The sequence below is a fragment of the Halichoerus grypus genome, chromosome X (assembly GCF_964656455.1).
Source record: "Halichoerus grypus chromosome X, mHalGry1.hap1.1, whole genome shotgun sequence".
NCBI lineage: Eukaryota > Metazoa > Chordata > Mammalia > Carnivora > Phocidae > Halichoerus > Halichoerus grypus.
In genome coordinates, this window is record NC_135727.1 from 94516913 (window position 1) to 94544660 (window position 27748).

General features: G+C 40.9%; 1 protein-coding gene and 1 non-coding gene across 2 annotated transcripts in view; one reads left to right on the forward strand and one right to left on the reverse strand.

The window, feature by feature from the left end:
* Positions 1-27748, forward strand: part of MAOB (monoamine oxidase B) — a 113381-nt gene that overhangs the window by 18976 nt on the left and 66657 nt on the right. The window contains exon 2 of the mRNA XM_078065446.1: positions 26839-26933. Within this exon, the coding sequence (XP_077921572.1) occupies positions 26839-26933 (95 nt within the window). The remainder of the gene's footprint in view (positions 1-26838; positions 26934-27748) is intronic.
* Positions 18703-18808, reverse strand: LOC144380644 (U6 spliceosomal RNA). The gene has a single exon (XR_013444868.1). It is a non-coding gene; the product is annotated as a U6 spliceosomal RNA (small nuclear RNA).

Consider the following 27748-nt stretch of genomic DNA (forward strand, 5'->3'; position numbering starts at 1 on the left):
CCCTGCTCAGTGGGGAGTCTGCTTTTCTCTCTGCCCCTCCCCCACCCCGCTCTTACTCTCTCTCAAATAAATAAAATCTTTTAAAAAAGCTCATTTTTTTTTTAGATCTCCATATCTGACAGCCTTGTGCAAACTACACTGTGCTCCCCAATTCTACTCTCCCCTGGCATCTGTTTTTACACCTTTTCTGTCCTCCCAACTGTAAGCCGCAGGAGGGCAGGCACTCTGTCCCACACCACCTCGGATGGTGCCTCTACCTCACGGATTCACAGTCAATATTAATTTGTTTATTGACTCTTTCCTTACGAACTACACAAACAACTTTGGTTTTAAATTGCATTTGTACCTTTCTGTGTTGCCCCCCTCTTGGGAATTACTTTAATATAGTTTTTCTGATGGGTGCCTAGTCAACCCATCATAAAAGTATTAAACCACCTAGTTGTAGGAAATTATCTCTTTCATGAACAGAATGTCCTCACTTGCCCTGAGTTTTCTTGTCCAGTTTTCAACATCCGTGTTCTCAGCACTTATCTGATGGCCAATCTTCCATGTTTCAGACCACAGTTCCTTATCTGCGCTGCCCAAATGCCCAGAACTCTGAACATTGAAACTGTTTTCTAGAGCTTTCAGCAAAAACCTGACCAGAACCGATGTGTCGTGTTTGCTATTAGTCATATGTTTGACTGCAGGCGTAATCAGATGATTTCAAGGCGGTTGTCCCAGCTCTCACTAGGGCTGTCCCATAATACATGCCTCAGTACTGGGTTGTCCCTCTAAAATCTGAAAATAATTGAAGTTCTGAAACGCATTTGGTTCCAAGGGTTTCGGATCAGGGAAGCCTTTTATTTTTATTTTTATTTTTTTAAAGATTTTATTTATTTATTTCACAGAGAAAGAGAGAGCGAGAGCAGGAACACAAGCAGAGGGAGAGGGAGAAGCAGGCTCGATGTGGGGCTCAATCCCAGGACCCTGGGATCATGACCTGAGCCGAAGGTAGACGCTTAACAACTGAGCCACCCAGGCGCCCCAAGGGAAGCCTTTTAAAATAGAAAGTAGAAGGGTGTCATACGTTGAAAAATAAAATACCGAAAATGAGACGGTCATATGCTGTTATGTTCATCGAGAAGTTTTTCTTTGCTGGTTGGCGGTTTGTTGGTAATGCATGTGGCTCATTGTTCTCAGAAAAGACCTGACTATTCTCACCGAATTTTCAGCAAAAAGTTAATACGTGGGAGTGCCAATAAAGGTTGTCAATTTTAAGCTTTTGATACTTTTATGGCACGTTTCCATGGCGTCTGCTTTTCTGTCCCTCTCAGTAGGGCCATCTTGTAAACAACCCCAGGGGTGCCTGGGTGGCTCAGTCGGTGAAGCGTCTGCCGTCAGCTCGGGTCAGGATCTCAGGGTCCTGGGGTCGAGCCCTGCATCGGGCTCCCTGCTCAGCAGGGAGTCTGCTTCTCCCTTTGCCTCTGCCTCCTCCCTTCCTCATGTGCGTGCTCTCTCTTTCTCTCAAATAAATAAATAAAATCTTAAAAAAAATAAACTGAACCAACTGAACCTCAGGGGAAAAACTCTCCCTATTTAAGATGGGCCACAGCTATTATGGCAGTTTAGGGAAAAATCAGCATTATTTGTGAACACAAGTCAACAAGATCTAAATTCTAAAGCCATCTCTCTGTGTTGGCTAAACATAACCACAGAAATTTTCTTTTAATGACTTGACCAATTACCATTTCAGACCTTTCTGCTGGGGCAAGATACGAATATTAGTTGAGAAGGGAAGAAAGAGTAATGTGTACGGTGGCTTGGGTTTCCCTAGAAGCTGACCCTGAGACGGAATGTGAGTGCAAGTCATTTATTTGGGAAGTGATCCCTGCAAACCCCAGTAGAAGTTGGGAAAGGGTGATTTTTAAGCCTGTTTCCGCTGTCGGTGACCAGAGCTCGATCCTGCCGGGAACCTTGGAGAGACCATTGGAGGGTTCTCTTCAGGTATCTCCACTGAGGTGTGAGGCAGCTGGGGCACTTAACGGGCTAGGAGTCAGTCACTGGCTCAAGTAGGAGCTGATGAGGAGGGTATGCGCGTGGGGCATGCATAACACCTTCTGCAACATCTTTCGTTAAAACCGACTCTGGGAATCAAACTGAGGGTTTCAGAGGGGAGGGGGGTGGGGGGATGGGTGAGCCCACTGATGGGTATTAAGGAGGGCACGTATTGCATGGAGCACTGGGTGTTATACGCAAACAATGAATCATGGAACACTACATCAAAAAATAAAATAAAATCTCTTTTATTTCATTTAAAAAAAATAAAACCTCAAAATATCTTTAAAAAGTAACAATAATAATCATGATAAACCTTATTGAGTTCCGAAGTTTCATCTTAAATTTTTTTGTTAACCTTTTAATTTGAATCCCAGAAGAGGTAACATATGGTGTTATGTCAGTTTCAGGTGGATGATAGAAGGATTCCCATACATCACCCAGTGCTCGTCAGGACAAGTGCCCTCCTTAATCCCCATCCCTTATGTCACCCATCCCCCCACTCCCCTCCCCTCTGGTAACCATCAGTGTGTTCTCTATAATTAGGAGTCTGTTTCTTGGTTTTTCTCTCTCTCTTTCTCTTTCCCTTTGTTTGTTTTTCTTAAATTTCACATATGAGTGAAATCATATGGTCTTTGTCTTTCTCTGACTTATTTCAGTTCGTATTATACTCTCTAGCTCCATCCATGTCATTGCAAATGACAAGATTTCATTCTTTTTTATGGCTGAATACTATTCCATTGTATATATATACACACCACATCTTCTTTATCCATTCATCTATTGATAGACACTTGAGCTGCTTCCATAATTTGGCCTCTGTAAATGCTGCTGCAGTAAACATGGGGGTGCATGTATCCCTTTGAATTAGTGTTTTTGTATTTTGGGGGTAGATACCCAGTGGTGCAATTACCGGATCATAGGGTAGTTCTATTTTTAACTTTCTGAGGAACCTCTATACTGTTTTCCAGAGTGGTGGCACCAGTTTGCATTCTGACCAACAGTGCAAGAGGGTTCCCCTTTCTCCACATCCTTACCAACACTTGTTGTTTCTTGTGTTTTTTATTTTAGTCATTCTGACAGGTGTGAGGTGATATCTCATTGTGGTTTTGATTTGTATTTCCCTGATGGGAAGTTGTGATGAGCATCTTTTCATGTGTCTGTTGGCCATCCGGATGTCTTCTTTGGAAAAATGTCTGCTCATGTCTTCTGCCCATGTTTTAGTTGGATTATTTGGTTTTTTGGGTGTTGAATTGTATCAGTTCTTTATCAATTTGGGATACCAGCCCTTTATCGGGTATGTCCTTTGCAAATATCTTCTCCCACTCAGTAGGTTGTCTTTTAATGTTGTTGATTATTGCCTTCACTGTGCAGAAGCTTATGTTGATGTAGTCCCGATAGTTTATTTTTGCTTTTGTTTCCCTTGCCTCAGGAGACATAATTAGAAAAATGTTGCTACAGCCCATGTCAGAGAAGTTACTGCCTGTATTCTTTTCTAGGATTTTTATGGTTTTGGGTCTCACATTTAGATCTTTAATCAAGTTTATTTTGTGTAGGAAAGTGGCCCAGTTTCATTCTTTTACATGTTGTTGTCCAGTTTTCCCAACACCATTTGTTCATTTGTTGAAGAGACTGTCTTCTCCCCATTGTATATTCTTTCTTCTTTTATCGAAGATTAATTGACCATATAATTGTGGGTTTGCTTCTGGGCTGTCTATCCTGTTCCATTGATCAATCTATGTATCTAGTTTTGTGCCAGTACCATACTATTTTGATTACTACAACTTTGTAATATACCTTATTGTCTGGCATTGTGATTATCTCTCTCTTCTTTCTGCTCTTCTTTCTGAAAATTGCTTTGGCTATCTGGGGTCTTTTGTGGTTCCATACACATTTCAGGATTATTTGTTCTAGTTCTGTGAAAAATGCTTTTGGTATTTTGATAGGGATTGCATTAAATGTGTAGATTGCTTTGGGTAGTATGGACATTTTAACAATATTTGTTCTTCCAATCCATGAGCATGGGATATCTTTCCATTTGTTTGCATCATCTTCAGTTGCTTTCATCAGTGTTTTATAGCTTTCAAAGTACAGGTCCTTCACCTCTTTGGTTAAGTTTATTTTTACATATTTATTTTATTATTTTTGGTGCAGTTGTAAATGGGATTCCTTTCTTAATTTCTTAATTTCTGTTGCTTCATTATTAGTGTATCGTCTTAAATTTTTTAGTAACAGCTTTATTGAGATATACTATACATATATATACACACACAAATATAAAATTCACATACCATACAATTCATTCATTTAAATTATGCAATTTAATGGTTTTTAACATATACACAGGGTTATATAATCATGAATCCAATGCAACTTTTGAACATTTTTGTCTCCCTGAAAAAAAACTCTACACCCATTACAGTCATTCACTCTTTCCCAACACCATACCACCACCACTGAAACCCTCCTGCCCCATCCCCTGACAGCTACTAATATACTTTCTGTCTCTAGGTATTTGCCTGTTCTGGACATTTCATATAAATGGAATCATACCATACATGACCTTTTGTGTCTGGCTTTTTTTCTTTCTTTTTTTTTAAGATTTTTTTTATCTATTTATTTGACAGAGAGAGACACAGCAAGAGAGGGAACACAAGCAGGGGGAGTGGGAGAGGGAGAAGCAGGCTTCTCACTGAGCAGGGAGCCCGATGTGGGGCTTGATCCGGGGACCCTGGGATCATGACCTGAGCTGAAGGCAGATGCTTATCTGAACCACCCAGGTGCCCCTCCTGCATTTTTAAAAAATATTTTATTTATTTATTTATTTGAGAGCATAAGCAGGGAAGAGAGGAAGAAGCAGGTTCCCTGCGAGCAGGGAGCCCAATGTGGGGCTCGATCCCAGGATCCTGGGATCATGACCTGAGCCGAAAGCAGATGCTTAACGACTGAGCCACTCAGGCACCCTGGCTTTTTTTCAATCAGCATAATGTTTTCTTTCCTTTTTTTAATATCTTACTTTATCTAAATTCAATTAATTAACATACGGTGTATCATTAATTTCAGATGTAGAGTTCAGTTATTCATCAGTTGCATATCACACCCAGTGCTCATTCCATCAAGTGCCCTCCTTAATGCCCATCATCTAGTTACCCCATCCCCCCACCCCCCTCCCCTCCAGCAACCCTCAGTTTGTTTCCTAAGTTAAGAGTCTCTTATGGTTTGTCTCCCTCTCTGATGACTTCCCATTCAGTTTTCCCTCCCTTCTCCTATTGTCCTCTGCACTATCCCTTATCTTCCACATATGAGTGAAGCCAAATGATAATTAATATTGTCTTTCTCTGATTGACTTATTTCACTTAGCATAATACCCTCTAGTTCCATCCATGTCATTGCAAATGGTAAGATTTCATCCTTTGTTGATGGCTGAGTAATATTCCATTGTGTGTGTGTGTGTGTGTGTGTGTGTGTGTGTGTGTGTTTGTGTATATATATATCTCACATCTTCTTTATCCTTTCATCTCAATCAGCATAATGTTTTCAAATTTCATCCATGTTGTAGCAGTTGTCAGTATTTCATTGCTTTTTATGGCAAATAATATTCCGTTGTATGGATAGAAAACATTTTGTTTATCTGTTCATTAGTTGATGGGCATTTGGGTTATTTCCACTTTGGGGCTATTATGAATTATGCTACTATGAACATTCGTGTACAAATTTTCATGTGGATGTATGTTTTCATTTCTCTTGGGTATATGCCTAGGAGTGGAACTGATTGGGTCATATGGTAACTCTATGTTTAACCTTTTGAGAATCACCTGAAAATTTTAAAACGTGATCTTTCGTGATTTTTTTTTCCTGGATACCACATAGCATGGGTACTCCTAGAGAATAGTTATTTTGTATTGCCTTCTGGAAAGAGGAGTAGTTGACTGTATTAATCAAGGAGACCAGAAGGAGACAGGAGGGGCCTCTAGTTATAGTAAAAGGATGGGGTAGAGGTACCTGACCAGCTGCCTGTTTTTCCCACATGCTTTTCCCAGACGGTTGGGCCTGGAACAGATTCTTTGGGCAAAATGCCCCAACATTCACATGAAAACTTCTACCAAAGAAAACACTTATGTATTTAGGTATATACTTATATATATAAAATATGTATATTTACTTGAGTATATATGTGTGTGCATTTAGATATTACAATTAATGTATAGTAAGTATTTTCCTTTCTGCAGCTTTCCTATGAATTTTGGGGCATTTTAGGTGGCCCATGAGCCTGGAGTTACAGATCAGGATGCCAAATTCAGTCCCTTAATTGGTGAACAATAATTACATTGTATTCATCAGCTTAGAAAGCACAATATAAATAATGTTATTAAGTTCCAAATTTCACAGGGCAATCTAATAAAGATATATTGGTGGTGTTGAAAGAAAAAGCAATTAAGGGAAACAGCTCCCAAGTTTTGAAAAAATAATATACATCCTTCTCTCCCTTTCCCAATCTGATCATTAGGTTGTAATTGAAGTAAATTTCATAAAGTATCATGTAATTGATTTTATTTTTACTCGGTTTGATATACAGTTGACCATTGCAAAAGCACTTCTATCTATGTGCCTGCATAGAATTTTTTTCTGAAATCCGGAGGGTTAGTGGCAATATGAAGGAAGATAGACTGTGATTTATAGAGAGTTTATGCAATTATGTGACTCTGCTTTATTTTAGGTCTCTAAAAAGTATAAATTTATAACAAAAGTCGATCATTTATACAGCAAATCCTGGAAATAGTCTAGTAAATAAAACTACTCACATGAGCTCATGACGAAGTAAGTTATTTTTTACACTAATTCTGGATGAATTATCTTTATAATTTCATTTTTAAGTCCTACCACCCAAAACAACCACTCTTGGGGCACCTGGGTGGCTCACTCAGTTGAGCATCGGCCTCTTGATTTCAGCTCAGGTCTTGATCTCAGGGTCATGAGTTCGAGCCCCACAATGGGCTCCACACTGGGTGTGGAGCCTACTTAAAACAAAACAAAACAAAACAACCACTCTTAGTATTTGGGTATATTTTCTTCCAGCCTTTTTTGTGCATTTGTTTTCTCTGAGTGTGTGTGTGTGTGTGCATTCATGCATACCTGTGCCACACATTTATATTGGTAGTCATATTACAGACACAATTTTATATCTTTCACCTGATATTAAAACACAAGCATTTTTGGGGGTGGGAGGATGGGTTAGCCTGGTGATGGGTATTGAGGAGGGCACGTTCTGCATGGAGCACTGGGTGTTATGCACAAACAATGAATCATGGAACACTACATCTAAAGCTAATGATGTAATGTATGGGGATTAACATAACAATAAAAAAAACCATAAGCATTTTTCACAATATTGCAGTCCTTCTGAACATAATTTAATTAATATCAAATAGGTGTGCCATAGCTTAATCAATACCAGATTATTGGACATTATGTATTACGTGTGTGCTATTATAGATGACATGGCACTAAAGATGTTGAGGAATAATAGTTTTTTCCTATGTGGTATTATTTCTTAGAATTGAATTATAGAGTAATTGTTTCTGATTTAAAGAAATGGGCAGTTTCAAGTTTTTGCCAGATACTGCCAAATTGTTTTTCTCAACAGTTTTGCCAATGATTATTTCAGCCAGACTTGTTCTGTCACATTGTTGGCGGCATTTAATATCCTCTCCTTTTTTTTTCTTTTTAATCTTGCTCAAATTGAGAGCAAAAATGGTATTTCTCAGTTTCTCACACTGAGAGCTGAAAATGGTTGGTTTTCATTTTTAATTACTAGCCAAGTTGAACATTCTTCTTAGGTCTGTTATTCAATTATATTTTCCAGGAGGGGTATTTTTAGTTCAAATTTTTAAAAAGATTTTATTTATTTATTTGACAGAGCGAGAGCGTGAGAGAACACAAGCAGGGGGAGCGGCAGAGGGAGAGGGAGAAGCAGGCTCCCCACTGAGCAGGGAGCCCGATGTGGGGCTCGATCCCAGGACCCTGAGATCATGACCTGAGCCGAAGGCAGACGCTTAACGGACTGAGCCACCCAGGTGTCCCCAGTTCAATTTTTTTTCTTGACTTATGGTTAGAATATGGGGTGGAACACATTCTTTTTGAAATAGCTGGTGTTTCTGTTTCTGTTTTTGAACTGATAAGCAGCTACTACTAGAAAAATTTTAGGCAAGACGTTGAAATGCTCGGTCGGGAGGACCATGATGCCCTTCTAACGCATGTAGTCCTCTGTGAGCCTCTCAACCAGTTTTAGTACACAGATCTCACACCCAGGGGTATGGCCGTTAGCCGCACGGTGATTCTGATACTGTAATTAAAATGGCCTAATCCAATAAGGAAACTTCCTTGAACATGTTTTCCTTGTGGCTATTATTCTATGTAAAGTTTGTATTATGATTCGACAACTTTTACAAAATCCTGGGGGAGCTCAGTGGTTTCTTTTTTTTTTTAATTTTATTTAATTATGTTAGTCACCATACATTACATCATTAGTTTTTGATGTAGTGTTCCATGATTCATTGTTTGCGTATAACACCCAGTGCTCCATACAATATGTGCCCTCCTTAATACCCATTAGCGGGCTAACCCATCCCCCTACCCCCCTCCCCTCTAAAACCCCCAGTTTGTTTCTCAGAGTCCATAGTCTCTCATGGTTCATCTCCCTCTCCGATTCCCCCCTTCATTTTTCCTTCCTACTATCTTCTTCTTTTTTTTTAACATATAATGTATTATTTGTTTCAGAGGTACAGGTCTGTGATTCATCAGTCCTACACAATTTGCAGTGCTCACCATAGCACATACCCTCCCCAATGTCCATCACCCAGCCACCCCATCCCTCCCACCCCCCACCACTCCAGCAACCCTCAGTTTGTTTCCTGAGATTAAGAGTCTTATGGTTTGTCTCCCTCTCTGGTTTCATCTTGCTTCATTTTTTCCCTCCCTTCCCCTATGATCCTCTGTCTTGTTTCTCAAATTCCTTGTATCAGTGGGATCATATGATACTTCTCTTTTTCTGATTGACTTATTTTGCTTGAGCTCAGTGGTTTCAAAACTCACCTGTACTAAGGTGACATCCAAATCTCTGTACATTTTTGGCCACGTCAACATATGGGAAAATAAATAAATAAATAATGGCTTTGTGTTTGGGTTGGTTAGGAGAGACAGAAGGAGTTGGGGAGGTATGGGATACAGATGGACCTCTTAAGACGCAGAGCTAAGGATGAACGTGGAGACTGTCACAAAGATATATACAGAGGAAAGGAGCCCCAGAAGTAAAGACTCGTGGAATCAAACAGAAATACAGAGGGACAAAAGGGCACAGAAGAGCATGACATGACAGTATAACTTTCCAGATTTAAAATGCTCCTAATAAAGGCTTTTATTTTATTTTTAAGATTTTATTTATTTATTTGAGAGAGAGGGACAGAGAGAGTGAGAGAGCATGAGCGGGGAGGAGAGGGAGAAGCAGGCTTCCCGCTGAGCTGGAAGCCCGATGCGGGGCTGGATCCCAGGACTCTGGAATCATGACCTGAGCCGAAGGCAGACGCTTAATGACTGAGCCACCCAGGCGCCCCTACTAAAGGTTTTAAAGGTATTTTTTGCTACCGTGGGTGTAGGTGGTGACATTGGCATTCTCAGTTCCATGTGCCCCTTTGTTTAAGAGGAATTTGTCCAGGATTGCAGGATTCCCAGGTCCAGATTACACCTGCTTTCCACAAGATAGAACTGGCCTCTTCCATTAGAGGTGGTTTCACCTTTCAACTTTTAGTGCTGACTGATAGCACGTGGTTTCACCTTTCAACTTTTAGTGCTGACTGATAGCACGGTTTGGGGCTCTGCCCAGAGCTTGAATATAGAGTTTGTTTAACGTATAGAAACATGCATGCACACAAAGCACACAAAAATATTTCAGCTACAGCATAATATTAAAACTCACTTAATATATAAGAAATTTCTGTAAGTAACTAGTACAACGTAGACCGGGTATCTTTTTTTCTACCATCTAATGGTGCAGGCATGGGATTTAAATGCTCCAGAGGAATTAATAATTAACAAAGGCCTTAAATATACCTCTTTAAAATATCAGATGCTCATCTGACCTTCGGCAAAAGAAACAGTTTGATTTTCCGACAGTGACCAGATGGCGTTATTGATTAAAGGAAACTCTATAGACTTTAGATGTGGGGCAGACAGGTTGTGGAGTGGACACTGTATTCTCAATATTTGGGGACCCGTTTGAATCCTTGTCCAGGTAGAAGACTCCATTTCCATATTGGCATTTTTTCCCTTGCAAAAATTTTGTATTAAATTTATAATTTAAAAGATATTTGGAACAGAAGATTTGGGTGGGGTTGAAAATTTTAAAGAACTTTTGTGATCAAATGGTCATATTGATATTAAAATAAGTTTTGCAATACATCAGGGTTTTTTAAGATTTTATTTATTCATTTGAAAGAGAGAGGGGCCTTGTAAGTGAGTGTAATGGTGGGATCACCTCTTTGCAATGTAAGTGGCTGGCGGATTTGAAACAGGGAGATGTCATGAATCTGATGTTGTTTTAAAAGATATTCTGGGCTTTGTAAATTGGGAAATCAGAGAAGCAGGAGTGGAAGCAGTTGTAGGCTATAGCAATAGTCCAGAGGAGACATGGTGTCATCTTATACCAAGGTGGTAGTAGGAGGGGTGCTAAGAAACAGTTGTATTCAGGTAGAATTGACCCACTGATGTAGTGATTGGAGGGTGGGGGGGTGGTCAGGGGAAAAAAGAATCGAGCATGATTCCTGAATTTTTGGCCTGAACAAGTGGGGGCATTGTGATACCATTACTGAAATGGAAAAGACTGGAAAAGAACCGGTTTGGGGGAGGGAACTCAAGAGCTCTGTTTGGAATATGTTAAGTTTGAGATGATTACAAAATAGCTGAAGGCACTACGAAGTAGGCAATTTATATATCAAGCTCAAAGCTTCAAGGCTACAGAATTAGGTGAGATTGCCTGGGAATGCTTTTTTTTTTTTTTTTTTAAGATTTTATTTATTTGAGAAAGACAGAGATAGAGAGTGAGAACAGAGCAGGGAGGAGAGGGAGAAGCAGACTCCCCACTGAGCAGGGAACCCGATGTGGGGCTCCATCCCAGGACCCTGGGATCATGACCTGAGCCGAAGGCGGACACTTAACCGACTGAGCCACCCAGGCGCCCCTACCCGGGAATGCTTCAAAAAAAAAAAAAAAAAGAGGTCCAAGAACTGAGTTCTGGGGCTCTCCAACGTTTAGAGGCTCGGAAGAGAAGAATCCAGCAAAAGATCTGAGAAGCAGCAATGAGTTAGAGAGGAAGAAACCCAAGGCAGTGTGTGGCTCAGACACAGAGAAGACAGTGGGTCAAGAAGGACGAGATCAAAAGCTGCTAAGAGAACAGGTAATATGAGGACCGAGACTTGACCGATTGGATTTGGCAATGTGAAAATCACTGGTGGCCTTGACAAGAGCAGTCTAGGAGGAATGGTAGGGATGAAGACCTGACTGGAGTCAGATGGGGAAATAGAGGCAATGGGTGTAGACAACTCTTTGAAGAAGTGCTATGAAGGGGCACAGAGGGGAAGGGTTTAGGCAAAAGGAGATGTTGGGTCACAGGTGTCTTCAAGATCGGAGATGCCAGAGCAGGTTTGTACGCTGATGACTGTGATCCAGGCTAGAGGGAGTGGGAGAAGTACATGAGCAGTGGACCAAACCCTGGAGGAAATAGGATCCGAACAGAGCGGGGGAGGGTTGGCTTCCTTAAAGAAGCCGCTCATTTAAGTCATAAGCTGTCGAGCAGCGCATACAGGCACAGGCGAAGCTGTCTATGTGCATTTATTGTGAAAAGATGAATGAGTTCCATAAAAAATGAAGCAGAGTTATCAGCTGCAAAGGGCTGGGGTGGGTGGTGTCATGTAGGAAGTTTAAGAAAAGGTATGAAATAGCCATTTTGGACAGTGGGAAACTACACCCAGAAGTTCAAAGGCATCGTTCACTGAATCGCATGAAGGGATCTGTCAAATACAATGGTCTTAATATTAGCAAAGAGATGTTCAAATGTTACTTCTGGTGATGATTAATCAAAAATACTGCTTAGATTGCACTAGGTCCGTGATAAAAATGTTATCAACACAGAAAGAAAAATCGCTTTCCCTCCTCTGCTGTGGTCAGTGAGCATTCATCCAGCTCCTGATATAATTTATCCAATTGCTTTGTTACGGGTTGAAAAGAAGGTAGTTTAAGACAGGGTCATTTTTTGTGTGTCTGCTGCACAATTTGAAGAAATATTAAAACCTAGGAGGTTATGCTAATATTGTAAGACGTGGTCTATAGATTATCATCTATACTGAGTCAAAGTTGATGAGATGCTATAAAAAGCCTCAAGTTGTCAGTCAGTGTTTGTAGGGCGATGGAAGGGAAGGAGAAGTAGAGGCATAATTAATTTCCAAGCCCAGCCTGTCTATCACCAGATAGCAACAGCAGGCCCAGGATATGCGAGTAATTTTGCACACGTCATCTTTGCATCAACTCCGCCTGCAAGGTGTTGTCCCTGTTTTACAAACTGGAATTAGGAGGAGTTCAGAAGTTCCTTGCTCAAGACTACAGTGCCTCAGAGACCAAGGGGTTGGGACTTAATTCCTCCAATTTCAAAGCCAAATACTTCCCAAAGATGTTAGACTCATTCATTCCCTGAACAGATATTGTTGGGTATTTACCAGGCAACAGGCGATGTGCTGAGTACCTTATATATTTTGCCTTAATTTCTTTACACAACTACTCAGTGAGGTAGGGGATACATATTTTTACACGCTTTTACAAGTTAGGAAGTTGAGGTTTGAAGAAGGGGATAAATTTGATCATCTTATTAATAGCAGACCCAGAATATGAGAGATGTTTAATTTTGTAGAAAGATTAAAATTTCCTTTTGGGGAGTAATAAGAAGCAATTTAACGTAAGGAATTGAGACAATTGGATTGGCAGGGATTGGGGCCCGCCACTCAACATGGAATCTAGATATTCTGGCTAAAAGTGCGTGAATTTATTTTTGATTTGGGGTAACTGAGCAGGTGTCCTAAAATGAATGGGGAAACTGGATCCCAGCTACAGACACCCCTGAAATAATTTTCCCAAACAGCAATAGATATTTTGTTTTTCTGTAAATCTTTGCACCAGTGTTAATTTTTATGTGGCAGGTCCTCTTCTGATACTAACTCCTGACAACTGAATCCAGGATTTCTCACTGAGGTTTAGACTATAGTTTTCCCTAAAAAGAACTGAATCTAATAAACATGTAAGTAATTTCATCTGAGTTCCATTTGAGACCTTGTCTTCACAAACACTGTCAGCTTATTTTGGCTTTCTGTTAAGTCTTTTATCAAGGCACAAGCTGGGTTTTGGCCGGACCTGAAGAGGTTTCAGCCTATCTCTGATCTGTTGGTTTGATATAACAGGAAAAGCCTCTTGAATGGCGTTGATGGGATGAGGGACCAGAAAAAGTCAAGGATGAAGCCCCGGTTTTAGAGTTGACTCCTAGGTAGATGACTGGGCCCAAGTCATAAGCCAGAAAAAACCCTGGGAAAATGGATAAGATTTGATCATTCATTAGTTTCAGGTTTGTCAATTTTCCTTACATCGTAAATATGAAGAAAACTAGGGATCTTCTTAGTGGTTTGATGAGGAGCCCAGCTTTTGGAACAGGGAGGGCCGCCATCTTTGAAGCCATGCAAAGAGTTGAGGTATCAGTGAGGACTCAGGAAAATGGTGCTGTCTGCTGAAACCACATCCTTGTTAATGAGACAAGGCCCAGAAATTGGCTTATAGCAGAGGTTCTAAACTGGTAGCCCTTGGGCCAAGTCTTTCACAATTTGGGGATGGCTTTCCAGTGCTTTAAAATTTGAGTTTTTTACAGATTTTCACATAGATTTTTATTTATTTATTTGAGATTTTTAAAAATTTTTATAAATTTTTTCATAGATTTTTTATTTACAGATTTTTATTTATTTGAGAGAGAGCCAAAGAGAGCATGTGTGTGTGTGTGTGAGAGAGAGAGAGAGAGAATGAGTGGGGGGGAGGGGCAGAGGGAGAGGAAGAAACAGAAGTGGACTCTCCACTGAGCAGGAAGCCCTATGCAGGACTCGATCCCAGGACTCTGGGATCACAACCTGAGCCAAAGGCAGATGCTTAACCGACTGAGCCACCCACGTTCCCTTAAAATTTGATTTATGAACTTTTGTTCAAGGCACACAGTCTTTATCTCTCCTTGGCCCTGCCTCTTTTATTACATCTGCCCACTTCATACTTTGCCTACTCTGCCCTGCTTCCCACTGCTTTTAGATTTTCAATCCTCAACTTGGAATGCAAAGTAAAGGCAAGATCTTGCCAGAACCTCAATATGCATAACTGAGAAGCCCAGGCAACGTATAACTTCCAGGGACTAGCACTCAGGAGGTGTGAGGTAGAAGTACTTTACCAGAGCATCTAGGAATGTAAAAGAAAATTCTTTGTAGCCACATCAGCAAGTACTTTTTCTTAGGAAGGCAGAGGCCGGAGTGAGACAGGCCACATTTTGGGGAAGTGCTTTTGGGCTGTCAGCTTTGTCTGGAGTTCAGTTTTATGTTGAGATGGTCACAGAATGGGCAGCCCATTTCAAGATGCTGGAAGGAGCTTTCTAGTGAATATTGATGGTGGGATGCTGGTGGTAGGGGGAAGACTCTGGATCCACTGCTTTCTATTTTAAAAGGAAAAAAAACCCCACATAATTAAAATTTTAGTAAAATGGAACAAATAAGAGAAAATACAGTGAAAGGAACATAAAAGCTTGATTAAAAGCTGTTATTATTGAATTTTTAAAACACTAGGATTTCAACAGGGTCTTTTATCAAAATTAAAATAGTTGAACAATTCTTAAAAATATCCTGTAGGGGTTTTTCTTTCCTTTCCTTTCCTTTTTTTTTTTTGGAGGGCAAATTCCTGAACCCTAGGTGGGATTATTGACTCTCCCCGGTGATGGAAGATGTATTTTGTCTTACATGTAGGCTGCTGCCAGAGAAGCCAACCTTGGGCTGGGGATGATAAAGCAGGGAGGAGGGTTAGCTCCAAGGCTAAAATGTGAAAACAGCTTCTAAGAAAACACACCTTTGCCCTTTGCCCTTATTCCCTCCCACCAGCACCGATCAGTTCACACTCCCCACAGGAGAGCCATCTCTTTTCTTTTTTCTTTATTACTCCTCGATTACCTGTTTGGAATTCTGGATACAAGGATTGTTCCAGTTGAGTCAATAAGAAAATGAAACAAATATGCATGAGGATAGTAGCTGTATGTTGTGTCCCTATTTTGGCAAGAAGAGTGACACGCGATCCCCAGTGACTGGCAGCTTGTGCACCTGCTATCTCCATGTCAGCCCAGAACCCCAGCTGGTACTCCTGGTCATGTGTGCTGTGCAGTTTCAGCACACGTGTGCGCACACACGCGAATATGCTGGATGCTGAGCACACATCTGCGCACTCCGGTGTGGGTCTAGGTCTACACACTCTCGGGATGCGACTTACAGTCTTAACATGAGGCTTTCAGGTTGGATTAAAAAAAAACAACAACAACAGAATGGGCGCCTGGGTGGCTCAGTGGGTTAAGCGACTGCCTTCGGCTCAGGTCATGATCTCAGGGTCCTGGGATCGAGTCCCGCATCGGGTTCCCTGCTCAGTGGGGAGTCTGCTTGTCTCTCTCCCTCTGCCACTCCCCCTGTTTGTGCTCTCTTTCTCTGTCAAATAAATAAATAAAATCTAAAAACAAACAACCCAGAAGGTACTTGGCCTGTAACATTGAGGTCAATGTTGTAATGCCAGAACTGCTCCCTCCACCCCTTTGACTTCTATTTGAAAGTGGTTGTGAAGACCTAAAAGGACACATTTTCCCACACACTCGTTTCCGAATGGCCCATTTCTGGTTAAGTTCACACTTGACTGGCCGCCGTGTTGCCATCCCTCCTGGTCTGAGGGCCCAGAGACCAGGAGCACGTGAGCTGGCAGGTGAAACTTCTCGTATCTGGGTGGGCCGTGGCTCTTCCTTGGCACGGAGAAAAGCAATGAGATTCTGAAGGCAGCATTTTTCTCAGGAAGTTGAATCATTTCATAAATCATTTAATTTTTGAGTCGAGTTTAATGACAGATTTGATATTCAACATTCTAAAAATACTACGGAATTTGTATGAAGCATAGAAATTGTATAACCTTGGCAAGGCGAATTTCTTAACTCTTATCTCCAGAAAGTTCCATTCCTCACCTCGGTTCTAGGTTGATTGATGCACCCTGATTATTATTTACTGCTCTGTGTTGAATGCTGCAAGACCTGCTTTTTTTTTTGCTGCTTACAGCTCAAAGGCTGAAACTCAGATCCTTAAGCTCATCATGAGACTCACGCAACTGCTCATGTGACACCTGTTTGGGCTAGTGCCCCATTTCCCAGGTCCTGAAATAACACTGCTGGCAAATATCCCTCCCTCTCCGCGTAACCCCAGGGCTCCTCAGCATGTAAGAAATGTCAGCCTGACACGGCCATCTAGGGCTTTTGTCACCATGCTATCCCAAAGTAAGTTCAATGAACAGTGATGTTACCTTAATATGGAAAAGAAAATTTCCTAAGTGTATTAGTTTTGCTGGTACTGCTCTAACAAAGAACCAACACTGGGTGGCTTAAGACAACAGAAAGGTGTTGCCTGCAAGTGAGAACTCCAAAACCAAAGTGTCAGCAGGGTTGTTCCTTCTGAGCACTAGGAGGGAAAATCCGCTCCATGCCTTTCTCCTAGCTTCTGGTAGTTTGTTGCAATCTTTGACAATTCCCTGACCCTCAGAGGCTTCACCCTGACCTCTAGCTTCATCCTCTGATGGTCTTTGCTGTGTGTGCATGCCTGTCACCCCATTTTCCCTTTTTATAAGGACGCCAGTCATACTGGATTAGGTCTCACCTGAATGACCTCATTTTAACTCGATGACCTCTGTAACAACCCTATCTCCAAATGAGTTCCCATTCTGAGGTTCTGGGTGTTAGGACTTCAGCATATGGATCTTGAGAGGACACAGTTCAACCCATAACACCATGCTACCCCAAATTCCCTCATCTGGTTGTCCTTTGGCTAACTTATAACATCTCAGAGGTGGCACTCCACTTTCCCCCCTTCTCCAAGACTCTAGTTATGGCCCTGCCCCCAGTCCTTCCAGATTCCTGGACTTCCCTTCTCTCTTTGGCCTGCCTTCAACCTGGGTGATCCTGCCGCACTTCATGTCCCTAGGAGGGAAACTTCTATTTCCTATCTTGGTAAGATACTGTCTTTATCCTTCTCCATTCCACCATTTCCTGCTTTTCAGTAACTCGGCTGAACCAAGTACACGCCCAGCCTCCCCAGGAAGCTCCCTTTCCAAATACATTATAGTCACCATCTTCCTCCCCGCCCCCTGTGGTGCCTCTCCTGCTAAGCTTTGCTCTCTTCTAGAAGCAAGTCCTGCTTAGACATCAGTTCCTTGAAAACGTGCTGCCTAAGGACAATGGTGTGGTTGAGAATGTTTGATTTGTTGAGGGAAGAGGGGAGAAGTTTGTTTTGTTTTGTCTGAGAGGAGGATTTTGTGACAGACCTACCACCAATTGTAGCCACACTGACCAAGTGAACTAGTGGCTTTAGGTGGTGTTTCCCAAAATACGTAAGGGGACATTTCTGCCCTTCTAGAAAATCACTTCCATCCCCTGTCCCCCAATAAGTTATAGAGATGAAGAAATGACAGAAATAGTATAGTATCTCCTGATGGAGACATGCAGTACATTAATTAAAGTCTCTGACAAGTCCAGCTGAACAGAAACTGGTTTAACTTTGTGTGTGTTTATTTTTATTTTATTTTACAGTAGCTTCGTAGCACATTACTAACACCATTACAGCTTATTACTAACAGTCACTGTTGATACAGCAAACATTTCAACATTTGTACTTGAACAGTGTTTCATCCATCTTTAAGCTGGGCAAACCTTAAGTATTTTGCAATTAAGAAATATATATAATCTAGGAAGATCCACACATTTCCAATTTCAAATAACCAACTTCATAATTTTGATTTTATGGACAATGTTTTTTAAAACATTGAGATGTAATTAACACATATCAGTTTCAGGTGTACCACCCAACCATTCAATATTTGTATATATTGCGAAATGCACCGCAAGTCTAGTTAACATGCACCACATGTAGTTAGAGAAGCATCTTTCTTGTGATGAGAACTTTTAAGATCTACTCTCTTAGCGAATTTCAATATCAATCCAGTATTGTTAACCACAGTCACCATGTTGTATATTACATCCCCGAGACTTACTTATTTTATAACTGGAAGTTTGTACCTTCTGACCACTTGGTTTTACTTTTTTCCCAGAATTTTCTTATTACGAAAATCGTCAGAGAATTACACAGTCAACACTCACATACCAACCAACTAGATTCTATAGTTAACATTTTTGCTATTTTTGCTTTTTTCCATTGTAACCATCTATCCATCTCTCTCTCTCTCTATCAATCCCTCTTATTTTTTGATGCATTTCAGAGTAAGTCACCTTTTGCCCAAAATTACCTTAGCACACCTATCCTTAACCAGCTTTGTTTACGAATTGGTGTGTCATCCTTGTGCAGGGGCCATGCTAATCTTCTCTGTATCGTTCCGATTTTAGTGTAAGTGCTGCTGAAGCGAGCACTAACCAGCTTTGTTTAAATCAGCATTTCCTTGTCCCCCATGAGCACAAAAGTCACATGTATTTTTTTTTAAGATTTTATTTATTTATTAGAGAGAGAGCAAGGGGGAAGGGCAAAAGGTAGAGGGAGAATGCGGAGCTCGATCCCAGGACCCTGGGACCATGACCTGAGCCCACGGCAGACACTTAACTGACTGAGACACACAGGCGCCCCTAAAAGTCACATGTTTTTTTCTAATACCTACTGATGTCACCCAAATTTCATGCTCCACAGGAGAGACTTTGGGCTAGATGCTTTGGGGTTATGAAATCTCGGCTTATTTAAAATCATTGTCCTGTCTCATTTAGATTAATCACAGGATGAGAAGGGCCACATTTAATCACAGGTGAGGAAAACGTGAGGACTCTTGCCCAGGGTCATACAGCCAGGCCGTGGCCTATTAGCTCTAGAGCTTTTTCTGCAGAAGGGTGGTGTTCTGCGTTGTCCTTGAACCCGGTGACATTTTCCTTCCACTCTGGTCGTTGCACACCTCTGTAGCTGACTGCATTTGTCTTTGGTTTCACTGGAGTGTTTTGGGGGGGGGGGACAAAGTAAAGCCTCTGGGCCAGGCTCCACACTAGGCTTCCAGAAGATGGAGGGGAGGGCCAGACTTTGGCATAGATGAACCACTCCTTTGTAACTTCATTTCTTCCAGTTACTTGTTATATCTCACCCAGATTTCTTTTCCTTGGCCATGCCCACATTTTATCCTCTCCTTCCCGAATTCCTAAAATTCATCATCTAGTTTTTTGTGATAAAAGATGTGTTTTTTTTGTTTTGTTTTTATTTTATTTTATTTTTTTTTATTATGTTCAGTTATCTAGCATATAGTACGTGGAGAAATATTCAAGGTAATCTACAGCAGGCCTTTCACCCTCTTCAGGGCATTTGTAATACCTAGCTCTTTCAGAGACTAGGATCTAGGGAGCGGGTGAACCCAAGGGGGAATGATAGCTCTCCAATTTTATATTCTACCTGAAAAAATGTTTGTGAGTCTAAAACTCCATAGGAGGGCTACTATCACAGCAATGAGATATGTCCTCCTCAAGTTACATTCAAGGAAACTCATGGCATCCTATGATTACCTTCTATACTTAAAAAAAAGGTTTTTTTTAGTATTTAATTTCTATCCTAATGATTAGATATATCTCAGGAAAATTGCTTTTATCAGTCTAAGATTTCTAGTAGTAATTATTGGTTCCATAGTACTAATCTTTTAAATGTTTGAGGATAAATAAATTTAACTCCTTGTTTTCTGCTACTATTTTCTGATATAAATAGTATTAAAACATTTCTGGGGCGCCTGGCTGTCTCAGTCAGCAGAGCACGTGACTCTTGATCTCAGGGTTGTGAGTTCAAGCCCCACGTTGGGCATAGAATTTTCTTTAAAAAATTTTATTTATTGGGGCGCCTGGGTGGCTCAGTCGTTAAGCGTCTGCCTTCGGCTCAGGTCGTGATCCCGGGGTCCTGGGATCGAGTCCCGCATCGGGCTCCCTGCTCCGCGGGAAGCCTGCTTCTCCCTCTCGCACTCCCCTTGCTTGTGTTCCCTCTCTCGCTGTCTCTCTCTCTGTCAAATAAATAAATAAAATCTTAAAAAAAAATTATTTTTAAAAATTTTTTTATTGTTATAAAATTTTTTTAAATTTCATCTGAGAATTATGTTCTTGATAATAATGATTGTTAGGATCTCAATTACCATAACTTTAATTAAAGATCCTATGATTATTGAGTGGTTACTATTGATTGATTAATTGATTTGAATTCCAGTATAATTAATGTATGGTGTTCTGTTAATTTCAGTTGTACAATATAGTGAGTCAGCACTTCTATACATTACACAGTGCTCACCACAATAAATGTACTCTTGATCCCCTTATTTATACGTATTCCATGGAATTTCCAAAAGGATTCAAGGCAAGTGAATTAAAAGTTTTGTTTTCTATAACAAGTTTGTATATTATAGTCTTCATTTAAAAAACTGAGAAAGACAGAGCTGTAATTTCTGGGTTTGCATTTTTTTCCATGGGCCTCCATGTTGAGGTAAAGTGAAAACAAAGTTTGTCTACCCTGATTACAATATACAAAAGCTATCCCACTCCTTTCCAACAACAAAGGGTAAAGACAAAAGCTTGGTTATGAAATAAGATTTATTCTGATTGCTGACATTTTAAGAAAATGTAATCATTTACATATAAAGCCATGATGAAGAAACAATTTTTATGGCTTTAGACATACTCTGAAAGGCCTTGGAAGCAATCTCATTCTAGTATCATCTGGAGAAAGGTTTCTATGGCAACTCACTAACGCTTGATGTTTTTTATTCTTTTCAAGAGCATAAATCATCCCACAGCCTGAGGCTCCGGTAAAGGTCCCCTTCATTTTGGAAGCTATTGTCATTTGTTTTTCTGTTATATTTGTCTGTCTTAGAGAAAGCAGAGCTAAGGGCTTCCAAGAAGGCTTGGAATCTTTTTCATATTTGCAAACAAGACGTCAATAGCCTAAGCCTAGACGTTGCTTCTCAGTGATTGAAATGACGGTACACATTGGTATGCTTGGTTTATGTCACGTTGTCTCTCCTTTCCAAAGAGTTGGGTTGGTGCGTTCTCAGGAAAGAGAAGTCAGTCTGTACTTAAGGAGCAAGAACCATTTGGCCAAAGCACTTAAGCTGTAGTTCAGGGGAGCTGACCTTGAGGGTACTGCATTTGCTCTAGAAGCTTTCAGATCGTCCTGTAATATGGTTTCGAGGCTTTAGGCACGGACAGGCTGCAGGTGATTTTTATCCATGTATTCTTTCCAAGAGAACGAATAAGGATATATTTTAATTTTAAAATTTGGCATGCTTGGGGAATTTTTTTAAACACAGGCCATTGTATATTATAGGAAGTCATGTGACTAATGAAAAACACATAGAGGACATAGAAACAGAACTGGATTTTAGCTCTAACTCTGCCATAGCTGGTTGGGTAACGCTGAGCAAGCCCTTGAATCTCTCTGAGCCTCCAGTTTTTAAACAACAGGAATAATAATGCCAGCCTCACAGGTCATGTTAAGGACTGAATGTGTGTGAATATAGGAAACTACAGTGCTGTAAAATGTAAGGTGGTTAATATCAGCAGACTCTTTCTTTCCAGCTTTTTCCCTTTGAAAAAGTCAAAGGTATCCCTTACCATTTCTTTTTTTTTTAAGATTTATTTACTGATTTGAGAGAGAGGGAGAGTGCAAGCAGGGGGAGAGAGAAAGAGAGAGAAGCAGACTCTTTGCTGAGCACAGAGCCCCACACGGGGCTCGATCTCATGACCCTGAGTTCACCACCTGAGCCAAAACCAAGACTCAGACGCCCAACCGACTGCGCCACCCAGATGCCCCCCTTTCCCATTTCTGGTGTGACCAGAGGAAATCAGTTTCAGTGTGTGCAAATATTTTAGTTTCTTATACCAAATCAAATATATTATGTTTACATAGACACCATCACGGCCATTTATTTACTTATTGACTAAGTGATTTAATGTCATCTTTGTTGAAGGGTATTAAATGAATCCATTCCATAATCACCTAAGCTCCAACTGTGTCCTAGCATTGAGGAGACAAAGAACGGATGATTAAATTCTTATCGTCCAGGAAATAAGTTTTCTGAGTTTCAGGGCCACAGCATAATCCGTTCAGGCAGGTGCCCTGCACAAAGTTGCCAGGCTGATGCAGTGACAGAGGGGATGCTGTCCAGCCCACATTCTGCCAGCCAAGCCATTTGGCCCATGTGTGCTGCATTCCACTGAAGGAAGGACGCCATTTTGAAATTTACCTGCGGGGTTTGTGTGCATCTTCTTATAATTTACACAAAGGCACAGAATGTGCCCACAGTGGCCCTGCTGCTTGTATGGTCCGTGATGTTTAACGGAAGGCTCCCTGTGTTTCACCTGTTAGTATGAGGAAGGCTGCTGGACATGTTTGTGATCTGGAGTCCAAATGTCTGGAGTTGAATACAAGCTCTGCCACTTTTTAGCTATGTGACCTTCGGCACATGACTTGGCCTCTCTGCACTGCACTTTCTACATCTCCCCACTTCACAGAGTTGTTGAAAGGATAAATTTTTTTTTTTAAAGATTTTATTTATTTGACAGAGACACAGCAAGAGAGGGAACACAAGCAGGGGGAGAGGGAGAGGGAGAAGCAGGCTTCCAGCAGAGCAGGGAGCCCGATGTGGGGCTCGATCCCAGGACCCTGGGACCATGACCTGAGCCGAAGGCAGATGCTTAACGACTGAGCCACCCAGGCGCCCCAAGGATAAATTCTTATATGTAAAACACTTAGAAGAGAAGCTGACATACGGTCAGCGCTCAAAATGTTAGCTATTTTGTGATGTTTTTACCTGCCTCTCTACTCTGTGTTGGAGTTCAGCAATTAACCACCGAATTCCATCTACAAATACCACTTTCCTTTAATGAATTTATTTCACACAGGGGATATTTTCATCTTACCCCAGGCCCTTTGTGTGTGTGTGTATTTGTGTTAAATAACTAAAAGCATTCTCTTTAGAGACATCAAAGAACCCCAGTTCTTTGATCAGAAGGTCACTTGGTTGTTTCTAGAAATTTCTCATAAAACTATTGCTTTGTCAGAAGTGACAGAGGTGTCGAGGGCTATTTGCAGATTTTTGGCTTTCATCCTTCCTGGGGGAATGCTTATATCTTTTACCAGGTTTATAAGGTTAGAGATGTTTTGAGGTACAGTGAATTTCTTTGTCAATTTTGGTTCACATGATACTTTTTTGGGGGTGGGTGAGTAGCTTTAGACTGAGGAAAAAAAAGTCCTTACGTGGTATTGAAGTACTGATGTTTCATAATGTTTTCAAAACAATTAACTTTCCATTTTAAAACTCTGAAAAATCAGTTTCGTGAAATATTCAGGTTTCGATACGAGGGACGTGAGCCAGGTTGACAAAGCAAAGCATGAGGCAAGTGGTGATGATGATTTTTCTCTTCCCTCCCCGTCCTAACCCCTCCACCGATCCTAAGACACCTTGGGAAAAAAAAAAAAAAAAACAACCTTTTGTTACCAGTACTTTCCAGTCTCCTGCCTCATCTAACTCTTGGGTCGTTTTCCATGACACGAAAACTTGGAAGTATTGAATCCTAATAATGCTAATAATTTTTAGATATTTAAAATAATTTGTATGTCTCCTCCCAGTGGAGGGCTCCAAATCATCAAGATAATCATCACTTTGATGAAACCTTTTTCCAGATAAACTGCCTGAGAAGAAGGATGCAATGTTTTTATGATTTCATGGCATTAGGCATTAGACTCAGATGTGTCTGTGGAGTTCAGTATTTGCTTATTCTTCCATCGGTTAAACCATCATCCTTCCCGCAGTCATCAGTGAGGAACCTCTGGCGAGCTACTTCTTAATCTTTTTTTTTTTTTTAAGATTTTATTTATATGAGAGAGAGAGAAAGAGAGCATGAGTGTGTGGCGGGGGCAGAGGGAGAAGGAGAAGCAGACTCCCCACTGAGCAGGGAACCTGATGCGGGGCTCGACCCCAGGACCCTGGGATCATGACCTGAGCCGAAGGCTCCCCTTAATCACCTCCTGACTGGACTCCAAGTCTACCAAATGATCCTCAGTTTCTTACGTTTCCTGAAGTTTCCTTCTCCTAAACTGCAGTGACTTCCTTAAATCCCCCATACATGGACCAATTATTTTTCAAATCAGTTTTTGCCCGTTGATGTCCAACAAGGAATTGAACACCGCTCACCACCCCACACCCCGTGAATATTAGACCAATTGTAAGGTATTTCCAAACACGTAGTCTCATTTTGCCCTATTTAAAGATATTTTTGTAATTTTCTGGGTATGACTTTTTAAGGCACCTGGGCACGGAGAAGTCTCTATTGAATGGTTTGATAAGACCCTGGCTTGTTTTAATAACTGTTCGTGTTTAACATCAGATACTGTTGGGTAACTGCGCAGACCAAAAGACAGTGCCTTTTGTGGACTAGAAAATGCCAGTGTGCATGAATGATGTTGTATTTCATTCTGAACCCCTTTGTTTAAGCCTCAGCGTGCTTAGCGGGTCCATCTGAATTCCGCGATAACAGCGGTTACTATGGCTGCATGTTATTTCATATTTCATTTGTCGAACTGATGCTTGATAAGAGAAATGGCATTGAATTGTCTGCAGTTTTGAATCTAAATAGAAATGTTTAAAAAATAGATAAATAGAAATATTTTCTCCTTTTTTTTTTTTCCTCATGGAGGTAAAATTAGCACTGGAGTTAAAAATCCAAACCTTATCTTTCCAAATGATGGGTTGTGCAATGCTGTGCACGCCATGTGTGGGTGGCCGGGGACTTCGGGACCCTTACCCTGCCACCAGCTCAAAGCCCCTGCCCGGCCTCCAAGGACAGGGCTTGGAGAGACAGATGAACTCAAATAATGAAATGTCAGATCCGCCTCTTTTAAAAAGTGGGTTTCCTCTTTCAGGATCGCTGATAGACAGTGAACAAAGCCTCGGCTTTTCGCTATGGCTCTTGCGGTGGGCTCCTATTTTCTGTTAGACGGATGCTTACCAAACAGCAAGATACAAGTGTGTTTTAAAAACACGCTGAGCCAAATAAAGTGAAAAAGATCTTTTGAAAATGTAATTTTTCCCTGTAGCAGAAAATGAGAGATGTGATCTATGAAGATGATGGCTCTGAGTCCCCGTGGAAAGCACTACGCATGGTTTATGAACTCTGACCCTGGAGTGAAGCTCCTTGTGAGACCTTGTGTGTTTCAGTCTCCTTGGCCATAAAACGGGAAGATCAGTAGTGCCTTTTCTCAATGGGTTGTGGTGAGAGTTCATTGAATTAGTATATTAAAACACTCAGAATAGCGTCTCAAATGTAGTGAGCACTCGATGAGTATTAGCTCCTTTTTTTTATGGAATCTCTCTTTTCTTTTTCTTTTTTTTTGCACTTGGGGTGGGGGTCTAAAAATCCCAGAACTATTATTTTTGAAAGACAAGATAGAAGCTGTTTCATTTGTCTATAAGGCCCAGCGTCTTGGCATTTCCTTGATTTTGTTTGATCTCATGAGGCAAATGATGAAAGTAATTAGAACTGAGGAAATCCAGTCATCATGGTGAGAGTTCCAGAGTTTTCCTCTCTGAGAACCATCTTACTGAACTCTGTAAGAGTCATTTCGAAAATGCAGGGTTTTAAGATCTCTGAGGTAAAAAACTTCACCTAGGATGTGCTTATACCAAAAAAGACATATACGGACTCTACAGTAAGCTTTGTACTTTGTCGAAACTCATTGAACTCATTGAGTAAAGTTTATCGTATGTAAATTTTCCTCAATAAAGCTGTGTTTCTTTTAAAGCTACATTCAGGGCGGTTCAGGCATTCATTAAGTATTTTTGACTACATTCATAGTTAATGAATGCACTGAGTCATTTATTCTTCGGTGATGGTCACATGGAGAACTAGGACACAGTGGGTTGAATTTTATGTCCTTGGTTTTGAAACTTTACACCAACTTCCAAAAGTTCATGTTGACACAGAATTTAACAGTCAATTCTAGGTCCTCGCAAATGCTTTGAAGGCCTACTCTCCCCCTGACTTAATGGGTTTGTTTTTTTTTCAGATTTACCTGGAGAATGAAGTCAACGGCTACATTTGGTCTGGTGCCTATTGGGGCTTATACATTTCTCTGAAGTGTGGCCTTGTATTAGTCCTTAGAGATAGATGTGTTGATATAGTAACCAAAGATGTTTTTAAGGTTTGAGACATTTACCAGAGATGAAATCCCTTTTGTTCTTGCTAGAAATTGCAGTTGCTTTCCCAGACTTGGAATCTGGGCCTTTACTGAGAAACCCTAGCCACCTGTACGGTGAAGGTAACAGTAGGCCAAGTAAGTGAGCCAACATGGACTTTTCTCATGGAGGTTAACGTGAGGCCCTTACCTGGAGTCCCTGTGCTGTGTTTGATTGTGATTTCTTATTGTATTTTCCCCCCAGGCATGGCAGCGGCCAAGCTTCTGCATGACTCTGGCCTGAATGTGGTTGTTCTGGAAGCCCGGGACCGGGTGGGAGGCAGGACTTACACCATCAGGGTAAGACATTAAGGATGGGGATCAAGAAATGTGAGACTGAAGCTGAGTATTTTCTTTTCTAAAAGTCTTGAATTTCATTTGACTCTTTATTAAGAGAGTGGAAATTACTTTGAAACATTCTCCACAGCCTCTCTCTCAATTTGCTACTCTTTCCAACATTTTCTTCTTTCTCTTTGCTTACCTCATGATGCTTGGCACTTCCCAGATGAATTATTGCACTAATAAAGAGGTGTTTGGAATACATCAGTGAATAAAATAAAGATTCCCACCCTTGCGAAACTTCTGTTACCTTTGTGGCGGGGGGGGGTGGACAGGGCAGCTACATGACAAACAAACAACAGAAAAGGAGGGCCTTCTATGGTGTCCCTGACTAATAGGTATCTGGTTATGCTTGGACACCTTCAGACATAGGGAGCTTTTCTAGTCCCTTCTTCAAAGATCGGTCCTTAGTCATTGGAAGTGAAGCCAATTTGTAACCATATAGAAAACTTGCTTATGAACATATAAGAGCAATTTCAAAGGTTCAAATTATGGCCAAATGTTCCCTAATGCTATCTTTCAAATGTCTGGATTAATCACAGAAGAAGTGATCATTTCCTTTCTTGGTTTTCTCCAGCATTAAGCATCTCAAAATTAACCAGAAGTACCAAATAAACAGAAATTCATCAATAATTTATAGCTTACAGAAACCAAACCATGATTTGATATATGTTGTAAGTGATGGGGTTCAGAAGTCTGTTGCGTATTTAAAGTTTTCAGTCCAATTTGCTTTAAAGAATGGTTTAATAACTAAGTCACATGAAGGAAGTACCATT